General features: G+C 41.4%; 4 protein-coding genes across 5 annotated transcripts; 1 reads left to right on the forward strand and 3 right to left on the reverse strand.

Annotated features, from left to right (window-relative positions):
* Positions 1–2,657: 2,657 nt before the first annotated feature.
* LOC116917590 lies at positions 2,658–4,677 on the reverse strand. 2 transcript variants are annotated; one of them, XM_032923109.2, is made up of 4 exons: positions 4,161–4,677; positions 4,024–4,092; positions 3,750–3,941; positions 2,658–3,667 (listed from the first exon to the last, which is right to left on the reverse strand). In XM_032923109.2, exons 1-4 carry the CDS (start codon positions 4,453–4,455, stop codon positions 2,919–2,921), a joined length of 1,305 nt encoding a protein of 434 aa, XP_032779000.2. In that variant the 5' UTR covers positions 4,456–4,677; the 3' UTR covers positions 2,658–2,918. The 2 variants fall into 2 exon arrangements, with proteins under 2 accessions (XP_032779000.2, XP_032778999.2); XM_032923108.2 differs by having other exon boundaries at positions 2,658–3,670; positions 4,161–4,675.
* Positions 4,678–5,728: 1,051 nt separating this feature from the next.
* LOC116917589 (probable serine/threonine-protein kinase DDB_G0268876) lies at positions 5,729–6,960 on the reverse strand. Its single transcript, XM_032923107.2, has 2 exons — positions 6,519–6,960; positions 5,729–6,431 (listed from the first exon to the last, which is right to left on the reverse strand). The coding sequence occupies exons 1-2, from the start codon at positions 6,724–6,726 to the stop codon at positions 5,881–5,883; spliced, it is 759 nt and encodes a 252-aa protein (XP_032778998.2). The 5' UTR covers positions 6,727–6,960; the 3' UTR covers positions 5,729–5,880.
* A 4,670-nt stretch (positions 6,961–11,630) lies between these two features.
* LOC116917808 lies at positions 11,631–12,958 on the forward strand. The gene is made up of 2 exons (XM_032923403.2): positions 11,631–12,042; positions 12,167–12,958. Exons 1-2 carry the CDS (start codon positions 11,787–11,789, stop codon positions 12,760–12,762), a joined length of 852 nt encoding a protein of 283 aa, XP_032779294.2. The 5' UTR covers positions 11,631–11,786; the 3' UTR covers positions 12,763–12,958.
* Positions 12,959–13,995: 1,037 nt separating this feature from the next.
* Positions 13,996–19,156, reverse strand: LOC116917809. The gene is given in 10 exon segments (XM_045170281.1): positions 13,996–14,953; positions 15,016–15,318; positions 15,445–15,624; positions 15,686–16,260; positions 17,358–17,571; positions 17,639–17,947; positions 18,032–18,217; positions 18,312–18,353; positions 18,438–18,605; positions 18,677–19,156. Coding segments are annotated over 10 exon segments (3,057 nt in total). The 5' UTR covers positions 19,110–19,156; the 3' UTR covers positions 13,996–14,306.
* Between the last annotated feature and the right edge of the window lie 720 nt (positions 19,157–19,876).

Raw genomic sequence — 19,876 nt, forward strand, 5'->3', positions numbered from 1 at the left:
GCGTTGAAGGTAGGAAGTTTAAGAAGCGAACAAGGATGGAAATCTAAATTTTAATTATAATTAAACTCACCAATGATAATAAGCCTTAGTAATTTTCTCATTTAACTAGTCGGTAGACAGGGTTCATGAAAACGTCGTATGATGTGGAAAAGGCTGATGTGTAGCATTTCAGCACAAGAGTAAACTGAATAATAATAGGTGGCCATTGTCTGTTCAATCGTCAAAGTTTATTGCATAATTGACGCTGGCCACTTCCCCACCGTAACGCGTGAAGAGTGGAAACACCAACGAACGCATCAAAATGAAATTACACAAAGCCCTTGGTGTACATGTTATTACCTTGGATATTTTAAAGTTAGTGAAACTTTGTAGCCGCTCTTATTCTATACTATGGTCAATTTTCTACACATGATGATGATCAGTAAAATAGGTAGCGTTATATGTTTTACTATGTAGCACCTTTTTTAGTGGGGCATCCGTATATGCCTGGATTAGATGAAGATTGCAAAGATCGAGATCCGATAAAATTTTCTGGTGATGTTTGCAGGTATTTAAAAAGAAAACCGGTACATGCACGTGGATAGCTTACATTTGGAATTACGGCAACCTAGTCCGAAAAAACGAAGTTCATCTTTACACACGAGCCACGTGTTATCGTTCTGCGTGGTTCTATAATAATAAGAAGTTAATTGAAAGACAGGCACAATAGGAAATCACCATCCGAGGGTCGTTTCAGATCCCCATCGATTTTTTTTTTTTGTAACGATAGAAATAAAATGCGGTTGGAGGTGAACAACATGACAGCCACACATTGCGCTAGCAGTACAGGTGGGCGTCGGAATTAGCGCTTCACTAAACATTATAACGCTCTGTTTTTCATTAGCTTGCAGTAGATTTAAACTGCCATCTTTAAAATGAAAAAAGGTGAACGAACCTAAGTGGCTTTTTTTTGCAAAATGTAGCAGCATTTATTATTATTTGTCTCAATTATTAACCAACAACCTGGAAAGCGAATGTTAAAGAAAAAACTTTCGCAATGTGACAGATGTCATCATAATAGAGATCACAGAGTACGACCATTATTTATGTCTATGTGATTCGTTAGTTATGCTTCCGCACACAAAATGTGTAGTTGACTCAATCCCCTCGTTCCATGTGCGACCCTTTTCGACTTCTGGGTACGTGTAGGTCATATTGCATCCGCAAGACAGGCAGTATAAGCTACTCACAATCTGCAATGAGATATATCAGAAGACATACGCTAGCCCTTGTATAACGGCTAACACTGCGCAAGTGGCTTTACTGGATGGGAAGGAGGAAATTGACATTGTAATAATTTCTTAACCAGTTGTACCGTATCGCCATTCCCAAAATAATGCAGAAGAGATTTCATATGTTTCCTGCAAATAAAGTACAACAACAGTCGATACCCGCCACCTTAACTCACGAAGGCCATGTGGATGCACTACAGTACATCCTTGAGAAAGGGCATACACGTGTATTACATACCGCAATACAAAGGCTATATGTTAGTTTTTTTTCTGGTACTATATATAGTCTTAGTATATTCTTTTGAACATTCCTTTGGAGGAGGGGGGGGGGTGGGTTGTGCTCGGAAGTAAACACAATACATAAATAGACTACGAACACTGCAAGCTGTGGTTGCCAAGTGTCGTGATTCTATCCCGCATAGATGCAATCGCATTTTGATTGGTGATTATTTGCAATTTTCACACGAATTGTCAAGAAGGACATGTACCGTAATTCTTAATTTTAACGTTACCACATTTTTTTTTCGGAAATAACTTTTCTCTGAAAATTGTAACAACAAGAAAAGTAGTTATTTTTAAGTAGCAATAATATACTAAGTAAAAGCCAAATTATTATTATTATTATTATTCCTTTTTTTTTTTTTTTTGAGTGTGCAATCATTGTCAACCTGTTCCGTTCGAAATCCGGGTAGAAAAAAAAAGCAGAAATCGAACAGTGATCTGGACCGACTCGAAAACCTAAAAACTAACTTCAAATTTTTTTTATGCTCGACAACAACGATAAAACTGGATTAACCTGAAACAGCCATTCATTTGTCGGCCATTTTTCTTGGTCGTTGCCCTGAATCTTCCTATTAGCATTCAGGTACAACTGAATTTAGCAATCATCGCGATATCACGCCGGTATGTGAAAGAGCCCACCGTTTATTGTTGGCAAACGAATTATCAGGATTACCTGATATTGACTGTTAATTATCTTTTTATTTCCTCAATAAAAAAGCTAACTAATCCAATAAAAAGTATTTCTTATCGTTTTAGCGTAAACCGATGCGGAGCAAAATTTCTATCCACGGCTTGTTGGGTATACTCATTTGGTAAATGTCGGTTTGCGGTTGAAAATGGAAATCACGAACGGACCACACTCACCTTAGGCTGACGGAATGCAAACCGAGATAATTAACCATCATTGCAACTAGATTGAACAAAAAAGGGACATTAAAAAAAAGATCAAAATCAAGTATCAAATAAACCCTCTTTTTTAAAAAAGGATTTTCTCCATTAACTCGACACTCACGAAGAGAAACCACAAGGTGGTCTGTTTCTTTTCCCACTTCATGTTCGCCTCCTGTCGAATGTATCGTGCTGATGAAAGACTAACGCATCATATATTAAAATGATCAAAGTGTTGTATTACGCACGTTCCCAACATTATTATATGAATAGACCGAACACCACAGGCCCAATTTTTACGTTTATGGATACAATTGTTTTATTTTTGGTTGTTATCTTTTTTTTTCACATCGTAAAAGCATCAAGTTACAGACATCACATTGAATCATCAAACATATCCCACGCCCGCAAAATGTTGTCCCATACGTATTTTAATAAAGAGGTTTGAAAACAAAAGAGGGAATTTTGACAAGAGTATTAAAAATAATCCATGACACTGTCTTCATCTTGATTGGCCGATTTCATCTTAAACGGTTTGCCCAAGAAGTTGAGTTTATCATCATTGTTAGCTCTTCCCGTGATGTTGACGACGATAACAGCGACGTTATTATTGTTATTGTTGGCATTGTTGTCATTATTGTTGTTGTTGTTGTTGTTGCTGCTCGTCTGTTGTTGCTGTTGTTGCTGCGCAATCGCCGCTGTTGCGCCGCTGCTGGCGGATGCCGCACTGACCAATCCACCGATTCCAAACAAGTTATTTAACCCACCAAAGCCGTTTAACCCGTTGAAGAAATAATAAGTCGTGTTGGTGGCGTTGACGTAGGTCACCAGGTACCTGCCGTAGGCCGATATACCTGTGAAGAAGGCGGCAATGACGGCCAATGCGATGCAAATGCCCAACGGAATCAAAATGGCCAACAAAAAAATTTTCAGCAACACGCTGTAATCCTTCTGCTTGTGATGATTGGGAATGTAATACACCGGGGGTTGATGGTAACTACTCCCGCCACCGTAACTCCCGCCACCGTGCCGATAGTCACGTTGTTGCGCAATTTCGTGCTTGGCCTCATTTTTCATTTGTTTTTGCTTTTTTTTCGTTTCGCCACTTCGGCGAACGAGGGCCTTCTGAAGCATCTTGGTGAAGCTCGGTTTACTTTTACTTTCGGACGATTTTAATGGAATGTCCAAGTCATTGAAATTTTGCTCCTTCGTCTGAACCGCTGGCGCTGCTGTTTCCATAAAAAAATAACAAATCATCATTAAAAGAATGGAACCGGAAAAGTGGACTGTTGTTTGTTTCCTTCTCACCGAGGCTCGTAACGAAGGAAGTGCGTTTAGTTGGGTGTTCGATATTGTGATGGACCTCTCTTGTTACTTTGTGGTTGAACGTTGTTGGCCTCTCGGTGTTAAGTTGCTGTCTCTTGGCAACGTTAGTGTAAGTACGCAAAATGTGCGTTGCTGCTTTTGCCGGCAAATTCGATTCGAAATACGGCTGATTGACTGCGAGATTCCGGATGTTCCAGACAAGTATATCCCTTTAATTAAGCATTCAATTTGAGGAAGGATGTTTGCGTGTACTTACTGAAATGGTTTGGCGGGAACGGAGTCGGCCGTGGCATCAGCTGGGCATAATCTTCGTTCGACCAGAATTCTTCCAATTGAATAACAACTTTAGTATATTTGTCTACCTTTTGTATTTAGAAAAGAGAAATGAGTTACCAGTTGATGACAAGCGACTCCGTTGAGAATTGAGATAAGCGCTAGCCGTCGAATGCTCGTCTTGCGTTGAATGTTGGTGTCCATCTTCCTCTTGGTGATGATGGTAACGCTGTCTGTCCTGATCGGGAGGAAGGACGTATTGCGGATACAACCGACTCCTTTTCAATCTACTTCTCTGATTATAACTGGATCCCGATTTGAACAAATCAAAGAGATCAGCATCCGATAGAAAGACGAACCCAGTCATCGTCGCCACTGCCAGGGCCACTGAGACGAACCACATAAACGACTTCATCTGATGCTGATTATTGGAACGATACTATTACTTTCACTGAGACTATAGTGTTGTCCGGTATGAGCATCACGCTCCTCACTGCTACCGGTTGTGGAATGCAAGAAGACTAATCCCGCGATTTCTGTGTCGGTCGGTATAAAAAGCTCAAGTACAAAGCGACTGGCGAGTGGGCAGAGTCAACCGCACCGACTTGTGGCCATTCTAACAACAGCGGAACGTCTGCAGTAATGACATTCACTACCTGTGGGTCTGCGAACGTATAGAGCATCTGCTGCCTTTTTTTTTTTTTTTTTTCTCCTTTTTAAAGAAATTTAAAAAGCTTGTTCAAAACTCCCGGCGTGTATGAAAACCGCTACTGCGGTTGCAGCCCTGACAAGCAGAGCTTACGGTCAGTGCCGCATCAGCAGGAAGTCCATTTTCTTCTCTTTCTTCTTTGTCGATAGGCTTTTTGTAATTCTCAGTTCGGCCTAAAAAAAAAAAAAAAACTAAAAAAGATCTGACGCCCATGTCCGATGAGCCCCAAAATAGAAAAATTGAATAAAGGATGTATCTGATAAAGCTTCGTTATAATAACAAGCACACGTGATAGGCACAATGAAACGTAATCATATAGGCTTTTATTACACTCATTGATTGGGAAAGAAAAAAAAAAATTCATTGACGTTGTGTTGTCGAGTGAAACCTATAACGGCATCACGTTTTCATATATAACCCGAACGTTAAGTTTAGTCTTCTCTTTAATTGGCTAATGATTTTTCCATCCCGTCAAGAATTCGACTAGGATGGGGTAATTACATACAGACGCTACACGTATGTTACGGTGTCGTGTTCTCGCAGTTATCCTGCTGGGACTACGCAACACGTCTGATCATAGGCTGGCGCCTTCAAATCATTTGAAACGGTGCACTGCTGGCTTTTTTCTTTGTTTGTTTGTTTCTCTATTTATGAGATCACAGAGTATGTTATTGTTGCATCATCAAGTTCGTGAAAGGTCCCTCCTGCGGGCACTACGCAACACATCTGATCATATGCTGGCGCCCTCAAATCATTTGGAACGGTGCACTGCTGGCTTTTTTTTGGTTTGTTTGTTTCTCTATTTATGAGATCACAGAGTACTATGTTGCATCATCAAGTTCGTGAAAGGTGGTACTTGACCATAAAAATACATTAAAACGCCCCCTTTTTTTAATTTTCAAAAAAATTGTTTGGGTTTCAACATGTCGACGTTTTCATGGCCAGACGAATGGTATAATAAGCTGCAACACGCACAGTCTTGGCATGCGACAATAAATATTTCGTTTTTATTCAACCATCTTGTTAGATACTCTTTCTTTTATAATATAAATATTCTCTACATAGCATTTCTACCAACCAAATTGGACGGGAAAAAAATACGTTTAAATGTACAGAGAAAAGTGAAATTCTTTAAGGTTCGACTTTTGAATATTTGCGCATGCGATGCAAATGGCTCATCGGTTTGATTCGCGGCAAGGAGAATTGGAAGGGATCGCCGTACGATCGACGCCAGTCGTGATGATCGTGAACTTTAGTCACGTTGTAGGCGTAGATGATGGTCTTGTGCCCCTTCGATGAATGGCCTTTCTGAACGAAAGCTGCAATCAGCGCTGCTAAAATAGCGTTGTTGTTGTTGTTGTTGGCATTGTTGGCATTGTTATTGTTATTAGTCGCCTCTTGTTGTTGTTGCTGTTGTTGGGCAGCCGCCGCTGCCGAAGAACTTGATGAAGAAGCTGTGGCTAGCGCGAAAGCTGCAGCCGCGCCCAGGAACAACGCGATTGGAACGATAGCCAAAAAGATCGGACTGAAATCGATGTGTACCGGACTGGGTTGATGATAGCCACCGTCATAATTTCTGCCAGCAGGTCGTCTGGCGACATTTGTGTCTACAAACGTCCCGTCCGTCACAACGGTACTTTCTCTTTTATCTTCTTTTTCCTGGATAGTTTGGGAAATTGCGTCTACATCATCGGCGGACGAAAAAGACATTATCTGTACAGCACTTTAAAAAAAATAGAAAACATGGGAATATTTTAATGTTTTCTTACATGATGTTTCATTTTCTTTGATGGTCGAGGTGTTTTTGCTGGAAGTCGCGTTGATTCGATGATCTATCCAGGTGGATTCTGACTCGGAATTTTCCAGAAGATGTCCAGAATTTAGTAGATTGTTGGTCTCTGCGATGTAAGGATGGACCAGCAAAATGATTGCCGTGAGGACGGCCAGCGTCAAATACGATGACTTTTCTATCTTCATCTCGTCTAGAAATGAAGGTGCAACTTGGTTGATGATTTCGATGTGTCTTCTTGTTCTGGTCCAAAGTTTCGCTTCGAATCACATGACACGGACGACTGAGTTTGGGGTGGAAATGGCGCGATGGTAACAAGAGTCACCTTTTATTTCTTCCTTACCTCGATACAATCCTACGCTTATATATATATGATAAAGAATGAATAAGAAAAGCTCGAGTCCTGCTGATTTGCCACCTGGACGGGCCAAGACTGGCCATTTCTTGTAGCGTTTCCATCCAGCAGCACGCTAGGAGGGGAGTTGAGCAAACTCGAGATAGGAGGTTCCATACTTGGTTACATTCTCCTCCTCCTTTTTCCCAGACTAGACCGAATTGCATGCGTGTATTTTCAAAAGCTCAAACTTTTGCGGTCATTTGGCTAGGCCGAACTTATCGGTTAGCTTTATCGGTTTCAAGTATAAGTGGCATTGCGCGCCTATAGATGAGTATACGAACTGTGTTTCGTAACGGGTCGGTCATCTTCTGTTTTACGATAGCCTTTAATTTGTATTACCTCTTGTTGCCTTTAATTACCGTTCGCTCACTATCAACTTTAATGGTCAGAGTGAGATCTTAATTTGAAAGCTATAACTAAAGGGCGACGACACGTAAAGCACCAACACGTTTGATTTGGTAAAGGGAAAAGACCCCATGTCTTTCCGGCTGTCTGTTAAAAAAGAAAACTCGTGTAAACTGTTGACAGTTGAAAATCATAAAAGTGGAGACGTTGTCATCATCAGATAGCCTTAACTGACAATGTAAATGAGAAAAACAAATTGGATACCAGAGGGTAAAAATGCCAACCATTTATTTTGGCTCTCTTCCTCCTATTCCCGGGAAAAGAAAAGAAAAAAATTCAAATGACAGAACATGGTGACGTACATTATTTATGGTGACAGCCATTCACGAACGACGACGGATCAAGTAATACACTTTGGCGTCTAGAAACATTTCCCAGCTCTCATTCATTTCCGGTTTTTTTATCGATCCATCGTTTTTTCAGCGGTTTAGACGTGTCTTATAAGCTATGTCACAAAGTGTTTACTCGCGCAGCCCTTACTCACGTTCTCCCGTGCAATGTGTCCACCGGATACCGCTAGACGACCACACGCAGTTGGTGGTGCTCTGAATCCGCTTATAGTCGTTTGGGGACGAGTGTCCGATTGCCATCATGCAACGTGGGTTTTTTATTTTTCCGGAGGGACAACACGTGAAGTAATGACTAGGATCTTCACCTGTGTAACGCACAGAGACACACAAAAGGCCCTATAAACAAAAATATCCATTCTTTTTTTTTTTTTTTTCCCGTTGGGATGACATAAATCAATGACGAAAGACAGGCAGCAACGTTGTTGCACATTAACACCGTCTTTCGTTGCCTTCGTGCGATATGTTATATTTGGATAGCTTAATAGTAGGGGATAAAAAAAAAAAGGGTAAAAATACGAAAGTATGGGCCGTAATTTGCATATTCACGATTTAGAGTTTTCTCACGCTGACCACTCGGTATTAAAGAGTCAGAATTTCTCTCTTTTTTTTGGATAAACATCTCTTCTTTTTTTCTATGAATAAGTAGGGAGAAGACAGATGGAACCACGCTTATTCACCTTTAGAACTCGGCAATAGAAAATGATTGAAAAAGGGGGGAAATCTCTTTCTAGGCACATCCTGTGATTCTACAGATGACAAATGAATTGACAAAGATTATCCGCAGTGCGTACAAAGCGAGATTTTATCTGCTTCCGACTATTGTGATGCGGCAACTTCCAATTCTAATCCCGGACGTTAATTGGATTCTATTCCACCTTTTTTAGAAAAAGGTTTTATTTTTTTCTGAGGTCACGTCGCGGATGGAATGACGATAAAAGACTTTGTCAGGAAAAACCAACAATTCTTCGATTTTCCATGTAACTGGCGTGAATGCGGAAGCCACAGTAAATTCACTGGCAGCGAAAACTATATACTCTGTCTATCGTTGGAAGATATTTTTACGCAGATGCAGCCGTCGTTGACGTTTGCCTTTCGTCACGGGGGATCTCTTGAATTATGTCCGTCGCAGTGGGGCCACCGTTTAGTTCAGATAACATTCCACCAGGATTCCCCAAATCGGACGTAGTCATGCCAATTATCATTTTCATTTACGATTGTTTAAAACCAGAGTTGAGCGAACTCCAAACTATGTCCCTGTCTTCGTCGTTTGTAAAATAAGAGAGTTCGTGATCATTACAGAGCTATTTCGTCGAATTGGAGGGTAAAGTGAAAGAGCGGCCCTGCGTGTGGCATAATTTCCTAAGCGGAACAATGTTTAAGGAAGTCGAGAAAAGAGATGTTGTTGTGGCGCAGCAAGTGCTGAAAGACCCCACAAATTGTTATTCACGATAACAATCCTAGCCAAAAGCAAAGCCTGTAAATCGAGTAGTATTTGAATAAATTTTTTTGTGTATAATTTGAGGTTTCTTGCCATCTTGTTCGGCAACCGTCTTCGCACGGCTCTCGTCTATACCGTCTACGCTGTAGCGCTATGAAAATGGCTAACGTTTCCCAAGACGACGAGATGACTATCTGTAAAGTGGATGAAAGTGATGTTCGTAAAATTCTTTGAAAGCGAATCTTTTCTCAGAAAAAAAGACTCATCTTCTTTATAAATAGAAGGTTAGCAGATTTAGCACAGAGTCATCCTGGTGGGATGAATTTTTCACGCTAACGTGACTATCTTCCTTGTTACAAAAGACACACTGTATGGTCACGAAGACATCTGCAGGCACAATTGGCATTTCTACTATTGTCAAACGACTTCCGTGAGAAAAGCCCCATCATCTTCTATTGGGTCTTCCACCGAGAAGTTCGCCGATTCGATACACACATTTTTTACTATGAAATAATTTACTGACCCATGTCAGTGTTTTCTTAAAGAAAAACATTCCATTTCCTTTAAATGTATTCGGATGTGGTGTCATGTGAAGCCCTTTCATTTCCATTCGTCTATGCAGAGAGCGTCTACATTGCGCAACAATCTATCTAACAAGAATTATGTCCTTAGAATTATAGGGGTTTTATTGTTTTAATGGCACCAGCTGCTGTTGTTGTTTTGGCCCCTTGATGCTGAATAAATATACCGAATAATGACGAAGTCGACCAGCGTGTATAAGAATGCTGTAAAATGGGAATTGTTGTTTCCGTGCGCGTTACATATTCATCATGCCAGCGATCGACTGTGTAGCTCTTTCTACATTTCTTTGCTGTCCCATCAACCAAGTTCTCCAGAGGCAAATGCCGGAAAAAAAAGTGAGAGAAACCACATGACGCGCTTCGATCACGCTGGTATGCCTCGCACTGTTGAGAATAAGGCAAGACTGGCTGTGTGTGCATCAAATAATGCAAGATGCGCCAGTGAACAACGTAATTCGTATATTTATGCGCATGTGCAATTTTGAATAGCAGGTATTTCATCCGGTTTATGGAGGTAGAATTAGAGTTACCATCCTTTGATGATGGGTCGGTGGAAGTAACCACGAAAGAATTCAAATTTGAAAGGGATGCGCAATGCCCTGGACTGTACCTCATGAACTCAACATTCTCTCATTAAAAAAAAAAATAGGATTTCACCATGTTCCCGTTTGTTTTAAAGACCTGCCAAGGACAGGCAGAAACCCCAGAAATGAAAGATAATGTTGTCTAAATGAACTCTAAGAGGTCCACAAAAAAAAAAACCCACATCACTAGTAGCTGTATATTTGAAGGTGTATTAAGTTTCAGCTTGTGGTGCAAAGCGATGCTTCTTTTTATTGGCAATAAAACACAGTAGCGTCGCAAAAATTTTCTTGTAACGGTTCGTTCTGCTGTGCAATATATCCTTTACAAAAGACTCTTTGTTGATATCGCCACCTAAAGTTTGTTTCTTTTCATTTATATTGAATTGTTCGCAAGACATTTGTTGCTTTCCAATAATGCAACATGTACCGCTCGCTTTACAACAATACAAAAACGGTTAGTTTACGCGCAAAAAAGTAGTTGGAATTAGATAGAGAACACCATATGACCACCCCAGATTGCACTGATAACAGTAGATATATCTGTCACGCAAATTGCAGCTAGTTCCCAATTTTTTTTTTCATACGTGGATAGGATGAATGTTTGAACTGCTTCGTATATAATATCTTATTTATAGAATCGTGTGCTGGTTATTTTCAAAACCTATATGCACTAGGAAAGAAGAAGTAGGCTGTTAGTTTGCGATCACGTGTACCAACTGCAATCACGCTAGAAAAACACGGTTAGATAATTGGAGTCTAACGAGTGTCGTGGAATTAGGTGCTGCGATTTGCGGAGACTAACGAATCGGCCCATTTTCTCACAATCTGCTGCCGCCAGATTGCGAAGAGGTGAACAAGAACATTCCAACGTGATGAAATGATAAGCGGGTAAAGAGAAAGGTCAATGCTACCATCACACAACCCTCCAATCCGTTATTAGATCTCAAAAAGAAAAGAGACTCTATGGTAAAACCATTCACGCGTGATGAGTGTTATAGTTGAACGCGATTACATCACGGCAACATGTGAAGAGGATCCATACAGCTACGAGACACAGTGTATAGTCTATTAAATGCTGGTTCACCGAACTCTTTTTTAAGAAAAAAGTCCCTTTATTTTCTATCTTTTAGCTTCACTTTTGCCACTAGGATGCGTGACGTAATGTATTGGACAAGCGGTAATATTCCACCAGCACTAGCAGCAAAGAAAAAAAACCTGGAACAATTCTTTTATCTTATTTTTTTTGGTTTTTGTCAGAAGCTAAGACTCAAAACTTGTGACGCCCATCGGTCTGGCCTGGCGGGCATTACAAACCCAAGAGAACGAATCGTCTGCTGATGTGACTGGCCTATACCGGTTGATGCACGCAGTTTTAGTTGGCTTGTCTTATTCCACTGTTACACGTCGTCTTAGTTGCTAGTGGCTGATAACTCGGTTGCCATCGAGTTGGAAAAATCAAAGCAAACGAAGAGCTACTAGTTCATCATTTACAGATGAAGATTTTCGGCAATTGGCTCGGTTTCTTGGCCGTTGCGACTGGGGCCGCTCACCTCATCTTCGCTATCGATTCGAATTCAATCGACTCGGATAAATCAAAGTCGGACGGGGATACAACTACCAAGAATCCCGAGAAAGGAAGAGCGTCTTATGTGTGGGAAAAGAGAGTAAGTCCACCGTATCCTTACCAACATCAGTATCATCACTACAAGTCGATTGTAACACCAGCGCAGCATTCAAACACGTATCCAGGTAGAGCCTTTTTATTCTATTTATGAAGTCTTTACCCCTATTTCCGCCTGTTATTCATTGCGGCTCATTATTCAAATAGGCAGTTAATTCATTTGGCGTATGTGTTTTGCTTTGTCCTTTTCAGGTGTGGATTATGTGAAATCGAATTTCCATCCAACGGTTAGCTCTCGAATAGCTAATATAGCCGTAACCGATCATCAACAACTAGAGAGACATGGCCATCCTAAGAAGACTTATGGTTACAGCGGAGGTGGTGGTGGTGGTGGAGGCCATTATTACCCGGCACAGCCTTTACCCTATTACCCACCGACAAAAGGACATAGTCTTAGTTTCGGCAGTTTCGGATTCTTCAAACCGTTGTTCTTGATTCTGATTCTGCCATTCTTCTTGATTTTATTCTTCACGACTATCGTCTACGTGGTGCAAGTAGTCGCCGCCTCGTCATCGTCCACTACGGCAGCACTCAGTCAACAACAACAGCAGCAACAGGACAGCAACAACAACAATAATAACGCCAACAACAACAACAACGATAACAACAACAATGCTATTATTTTATCCTCTGGTACGGGCACGTTTGTTATTACCATCAACGCCACTGGAAGGGACAATGATGACGAACGATTGAGCATGTTTAAAAATGCCGCTTCCTTATTCAATTGGCATAATTCATTTCGTGTATTACCGCCCATGTTGAATGAAACATCGTTATTAGCGTAACGAAATCGAATTGATACACCGTGTGAAATAATGGCGATGTTTGTTAGTGAATAAAGTCCATGTACGTGTCGTGTAAATTCTATTTTCTATTCGTGGTACTTGTATTTATTTTATGTGGGAATTGATAAAGGTGTATGAAGGGTATTGCCATTACTGGATTATTGGCCAGCACAATACAATTCTTGTTATCAGGCAATGTGAATAGTCAGTTTTTATGTTCATACAGGGTGGGAGGCTTTTAATTTCGGTTGATTGGATAAGAAATAATTGTAAATGTACTGTATGTCCCCTGTGTGACATTAAGACAACTGTCTGGTTGGCGAATCCGTTAGGATATCGTTTCACATTCCGCAGAAGTGAAAACATGTTCGATTCGTATATAAACTTTCATCAAGTTCGATGAATCATGATGAATCGTGTTCATCAATAATCCGCGTCGGCATCAGATGGAGATGGATTCGATGCAGACAAAGTATACACCGCAAGCGCAGCCAGCTGTTTATGGCAAGCCACATGTACCGACCAAAACAAATGATGATCTGCGCGCGACCATAATGATAATTTTCGAATCGATGATATTGTTTTGGATTTGATCATATCTCTGTCGCCTAAGGGGTGGCTGCAACTCACAGACTGAAATATAATTCAGCACATGCCCACCGAGTTGCAGGTTTCCCTCGCCCAGCGGCGGTGTTCTGACGTAGAGCTAGCAGTGTTCCTATCTGTGAGCTGGCTTGCCATAATGGCTTTAGAAGTATGTCTATATAGCAATATACATGAGCCTGTTAATTATTAATTGACTGTTTCAGTGCTGTTCTTTTGAACAATCAACCCATTGAAATTCAAAGGTCTAGCAGAAAATGATGGGACAATTATATCCGAATCAACATGTTTTCCTTTTGCCATATCCTTTTTTCCAGTGATGGTACTTATTATGACGTTATCAAAGGCTTGATACTCCTCCTTATTCACAAATGAGGCGCCAACGAGAAGATGAAAAAGAAACTGAAAAGCAAAGAAAGTGTTTTTCTTTCATTTGTTGTTGTTGTTTTTTTCGTACGTGAAAGCCACAACAGATGGTCAAATGGCGCAATTACGTACCTGTTGTATACAGGCTGCGTGTACGTGTTACTACCTGTATATCCTACCAGCAGCTTATTGTCAAGGTCGGCTTAACTGTGCGGACCGCTAGACGCGTCTGACAACCACAAGAAAGAAAAACAATCGTAAATCTCAATAGTTTACGGGCCGTGTGTATATAGCAGAAGCAGCAGGATGCCCGTGAGAGAAAACACTACAAGTTTTTACGCACAGCGGCGCGTCTTACAAGTACAAGTATAGTATTGACAATGAAAATTGAAAAGAAAGGAAACTCCCCCTGTACAGTTAGTTATGCATTTTATCCCCCAATACAGCACAGCATGCAATGAAATGCACCAGAAACGAAAACCCTTGTAATACATCAATTATTAGATTTGCAGCTGAAGCCTCTTCAGTGATGCGGTCATTTATAATGTTTAAACGTTGGTTGTTGAAGGACATTATCATAAGTCATATGTCAATATTTCAGGGACTTCTTCTTCGAGAAGAGGAGGTTCGATGACAGTTCCACCCCCAGGTTGGTCAAATCCTTCGCCAGCATCATCTTCTTCCGAAAGTGGCTTATCCGGCGGTAATGTCGGAGACTGATTTTGCAAAGGTGACGTTATCGAATCTTGTGATCGCAGTGGTTGCGGTTCTGGTGGTCCTGGTGGTCCTGGTGGTCCTGGTGCCATGGTGGTTGTCGTCGTCGTCGTAGTAATAATGATAATCTTGTGCTTGTCACTATGATCATCATGTTTGCTCTGCAAAGCAGCAAACAGGGCAGCCAGAAGAGCGTTGTTGTTATTTGCATTGTTGTTGTTGGCCGCGTTGTTGTTGTTGCTGCTCTCTTCTTGCTGTTGTTGCTGCTGAGCAACCGCAGCTGCAGAGCTGGATGTGGTGGCCGTCGCTAAAGCAAAGGCCGCGGCTGCACCCAAGAACAACGCGATCGGGACGATGGCCAAAAAGATGGGACTGAAATCCACTTGAGTAAACGCAGACGGTGCATGGTGGTAGGTATGTTGTGCGGGAGCAGGATGGTGGTACACAACGTGATGTTCTGGAGGTGAAGGCGGATAATAGGGCGATGGATACGAGGACAATGCCGCAGCTTAAATTTTAAAAAATGTATTTAAATTCTAATTGGAATCGTGAAAATTAGAATGGTCTTACAATCGATTTCCTTGTGAATAACGGTGGGATTCGGGGTGCGGCCGGAGTAAAGCTGTCCCTTGGTGTTTGCCATTTGAGCTTCCAATTGTTTTTGATTAAAATACGATTGCGGAGATATCGGGTTAGTAAAGACTGTCGGCTCCGTGACTGGAATTCGATGCCAGAAACTCTGATCGAACGGATCATTTTCTCGCAATTTCTCGTAATAAGGTGGGCCGGATTGCATGTGGACAGGTTTCTCCTGGAGCCGTTCAGGTGTCGTAAGTTGACTGTTGGGCTGGTGGTAAGATTGATGTCGATATTCTGAAAAATGTTGATCGGAATTAAATATAGTGATGGATGAAAACTCTTTTGTTTTTCAGTAATTAAAAAAGCCAAAACAGGAAGTTCTGTAGGTGAAAGAAAAATGTTTCTGTCTACCAAAATTACCTGGCGTGATACCTTGACGAGTGTTGACGGCGTTATTAGGTAGACGGACAGGAAATTCTTCTTTATTTCCGATGGGAACCGGCGTCGCTTTAGAGTAATGTGCTGGCCAGGGTGTAGGCGGAGTTCCAATAGGAGGACCCCAAAAAGGTTTCGGTGAATCTTTTTTTTCAGGGGCGTTACCTTTTAATGATTCCACATTTTTAGAAGGAAAAAAAAAGAAACATTTCGTTTCGGACTTTACCTGATTTTGAATTCGACTGGTCGATGGAGAGGACAATGTCCTCGTAATGTTGCGAATTTCCTAAAATGTCGGTCAAATCAGCCACGTCGTCAATCTGAACGTGAATTTCATTTGACGCGTCAGGTGAGTTATTATTCATCTTTTTCGTTGCAGGATTCGGTCTTGGCGTCGTGAATTTGACACCAGGAAAAGGCTTGTCGAAGAACTTGGGAGGTTTGAATCTGTTGGACTCTGAGCTACGATCGTCCCAGTATTGCTGAGGTCTTATTGGCTGCTCGATATTTTTCAAATCGTCAGGATGAAATGCCATTAAGGCAAAGTCTTGTTTTGGTTCGTTTTCCGGCTTGCGGAATTTCGACGCACTCGAGAAGAGGTCGAAAGGTTTCGACCACAACTTGTCATTGCGGCGACCTGACACTGAAATTGCCTGATGATTAAGAATGAGCAAACAATACACTAACATCGACAGGAAAATTAGTGAATAGGATTCCATATTCTCGATCTCATTATAAGTTTCAATTTGAGAAAATAGAAACACTTGTTGCTAGACCGACTTCCTCGGAGTGACTGAGTGACTGACTTCACGTATGGCACGCATGGTCCATCGGTGTTTGGCCTAGCGGGACAAGCTCCTCCTTCTAAGGTATTGCATTTTCTGTAAATATTTAGCTGCCACATCAAAGTACCGCTTCACAAGTGACATTCTGTGAGATATTGTGTGTCATTGGTGCCCTAAAAATAGCTTTAAAAAACCACACATGCCACATGATCGGATTATGCGGAAATACTGTATTTTTAAAAGCCTTCCTTTTCAAAACGGACAACATAAAATGAAATTTAAGCAAAATTATTTTTTGGGTAACCTAGGATAACGGGAAGCATAATCTATAAAGATAAAAAAAGAAAATCATAGCCTGCTCCAATGAACGCGTGTAAAAAGCACGAGGAGATCATTGGATACACAGCTGAGCCGAACCAATGCAAAGTCACAAGACTTTGCTGCGGTAAAACAAGTGGATGCACGTGTAGACAATAAATATCGAGAACTAAACGTTGCGGTATAGCCGGAAGCATTCCATACAGTTATTCTGCAGACTATCTCCCCAAAAGCACATCAACGAACTGTTGATTATACAGCAAGCTCATCAACAGATTAACGATTACGTTTCTACATTTGGCGGATCGCCTAGGTTATCGTACGTTGAGAAGGGTCAAAATCATAAATAAAAAGGTCGTTTCATAAATACGTCTGGTCTTAAAAAAAAAAAAACTCTTCAATTACGTGATCCCATTCATGTGGTGATAGGTAATCTTCTTGCGTTCGTAATGTCCATACGACTGTAACGGTGCCGGCGGAGACTCGGTTGTCGATGACGACAATTTGATGAAGAACGGCCCTGTTGGTGGTGGTGGCGGAAGAGGGGGATCCGTCGTTACCGGCACTTCATTAGCGACTTCTTCCCCACTGTCTGGTGTAGGGGTGGTGGTGGTGACGATCACGATTTTGTGATGGTCATCGTGATGCTTTTTCACTTCGTGGAAAGCCGCCAGCAAAGCGAGAATGGTGTTAATGTTGTTATTGTTGTTGTTGTTATCGTTGTTATTGTTATTGCTGCTCTCCTCTTGCTGTTGTTGCTGTTGTTGAGCTGTGGCTACAGCCGAGCTGGATGACACAGCCGACGCTAAGGCAAACGCGGCTGCTGCCCCCAAGAATAAAGCGATCGGGACGATAGCCAAGAAAATCGGACTGAAATCGATGTGAGTTAATCTAGACGGAGGATGATAATAGTTGTTTTGCTGTGGAGCTGGCTGATGATGGTAGATGACGTGAGGTTTCGGCTTGATAGAATGCGGATATGACGACGGATAAGAGCCCAAAGCTGTGGCTTGAATAAAAACAATCGCACACTCAACAAAATGAAACTTTAAGGCCGTATGTTTAAATCATCTTACTGTCAATTTCCTTTGAAAGAAAGCCGACTTCTGAGTTGAGAGCAAGGCCAGAAAAATGCTGTTGCTGAATTGCCCTGTCTGGTTCCAGCTGTTGTTGCGGCAAATGCGGTTCCGTGGATATCGGGTTGCCGACAATCGTTGGTTCCGTAACTGCAGCGGTGGCATGCCAAACGTTTTGCTCGATCGAATCTTGTTTGTCGTGATATGGTGGGCCAGGTTTCAAATGGATCGGATCTCGGAAACGTTCCGTTTCAACCGGTGGGTTGTAAGGCAGATCGTACGGCTGTTGTAGGGCCAAAGCGATAGGGCCTTAAGAAAAATATGATCGTGGGTGGTGAAGAACAGCCGTAAAATCTCCGACACTGTGAACAGCAAAACGTTTATTCATGTTACCTGAGAAGGGGTCGTCGTCCACAGTTTCATTGGACAAACGGAAAAGAAATTCTTCTTCCGTGCGTGAAGGATTCGCAGCCGTCGTTATTTTTGTGTTAGCAAGCGGTGGCCGTGTAGACGAAGTCTCAATAGGAAGACCCCAGAAAGGAAAAGAAGGTTCTCTTGTTTCCAATGGGATACTGACTACTATTTAGTTCATCAATTGTTCAATATCAAATTTGGAAAAATAAACAATTAAACGCAATGTAACATAGTTTATGGTTGTTTTTAACACGCTTACCGGTTTTCCGTGTAGGTCCGTCTATAGCGTGAAAATCATAATCTGAAAATATGGGAAGCAATGCCCTCGGTTTGGTTATTTCGCAAATAGTTAGAAAAAAATTAAAACACGTGCACCATTCATTACCAGGTGTAGTGTGGTCCCTGGTGATGTCTATGCTGGGCAGACTCGATTTAAACGGAAGCTTCCTTGTTGCTTGTGTTGTGTAAAACCATGGTCGAACAGATGGAATGAGAATTGAAGGACCCCAGAAGGGTTTCGGAGATGAAATTTTTTCCTTTGAACCATTACCTTCTATTGAATAAAGAAAAGGTGATGAAGTTAAAAAATTTGTATTGGACGACACTAGCTTTTACAGAACTTACCGATCGTTTTTCTCGACCCACTCACTTTCTCCTTATTAGCAAAAAGTGGCTGGTTAGGTTTCTTCGCCGATCGGGGTGTAGTGAACTTGAAACCAGGAAATAGCTCTTCGACGAATTTCGTGATTGGACGACCCTTTGAGGTTTGCAATTCGGGAATTATGTTTTGATTCTTATTCCAACGAGAATGCAACAATTTCAAGTCGTCAGGGTGGTAGAATGTCAGGTCGTCTTTTTCCTGAGATTCAAGTTTACGAAAGGTGGAAGCGTTTGAAAGCCTGTCAAATGGATGAAGCCAAAAGGTGTCGTCGTGATGGTCCGTGATTGAAGCTGTGTCTTCGCTAGATACAAGCGAACAGCACACAATCATGAACAGCAACATCAGTGAATATGATTTCATGTCTCTAATCTCATCATAATGTGAGAGCAGGGACATTAACACAGACTTGTTCCAGAGTGACTGAACTCCTGGAGCATGCGAAATTCACTTTATATAATAGCGCTGCAAGCTCCTCCTTCCCTCGTCAATTATCTAATTGTTCGTAAATCGTATTTGTGTCGTTGTAGAATTCCGGTTGCTTTTAAATTAACCATTACGACAATGTGTTCGCTGTGCGGTCGTTAACAATAGTGTTCCAGTACTAGAGGACGCGTACCGCATAACCGCATTAGTACGACTATTGTACTGATAACAGAGGTTCCTCGAAATTACTACTATATAGACATCGAAATCCAGATGATGGATTGGAAAAAAATAAGTCAAGACCCTTAGTTATTACATTTTATTTTTAGTTGTGGGAAATGCGGGAAGAAAATCTACGCTAGTTTCTCTACACGTGTTTGCTCCGGAATGGTAAAATTGTAAGCAGAACAATTATTTCTAGCCACATTCAGAAACAATGTACGTCTCAACGAATTATATTGTTATTAGCGAAAAAAAGTCAGTGTCCATGACATATAGGCCTATATGTTTAGTGGGCTTCGAACAAATTTTTAGGATATGTATGATCCCACTTATGCTTGTGCACTTGCAAGTGCACCACAAATATAATACAGCTGATACTAGCTTTATTGCCAACTGTTGTAATCTGATGGTTATCGTACGGTAAAGTGATTCGTAAGGTTACGTGTTCGAATCGCAATCAGAACAAATTCTCACAGTCGTAGGAAGTACCTTCTATTCGGTGCGACTTCAGACATCTT

Source organism: Daphnia magna, linkage group LG2 (genome assembly GCF_020631705.1).
Source record: "Daphnia magna isolate NIES linkage group LG2, ASM2063170v1.1, whole genome shotgun sequence".
In the NCBI taxonomy this organism is placed as follows: Eukaryota; Metazoa; Arthropoda; class Branchiopoda; order Diplostraca; family Daphniidae; genus Daphnia; species Daphnia magna.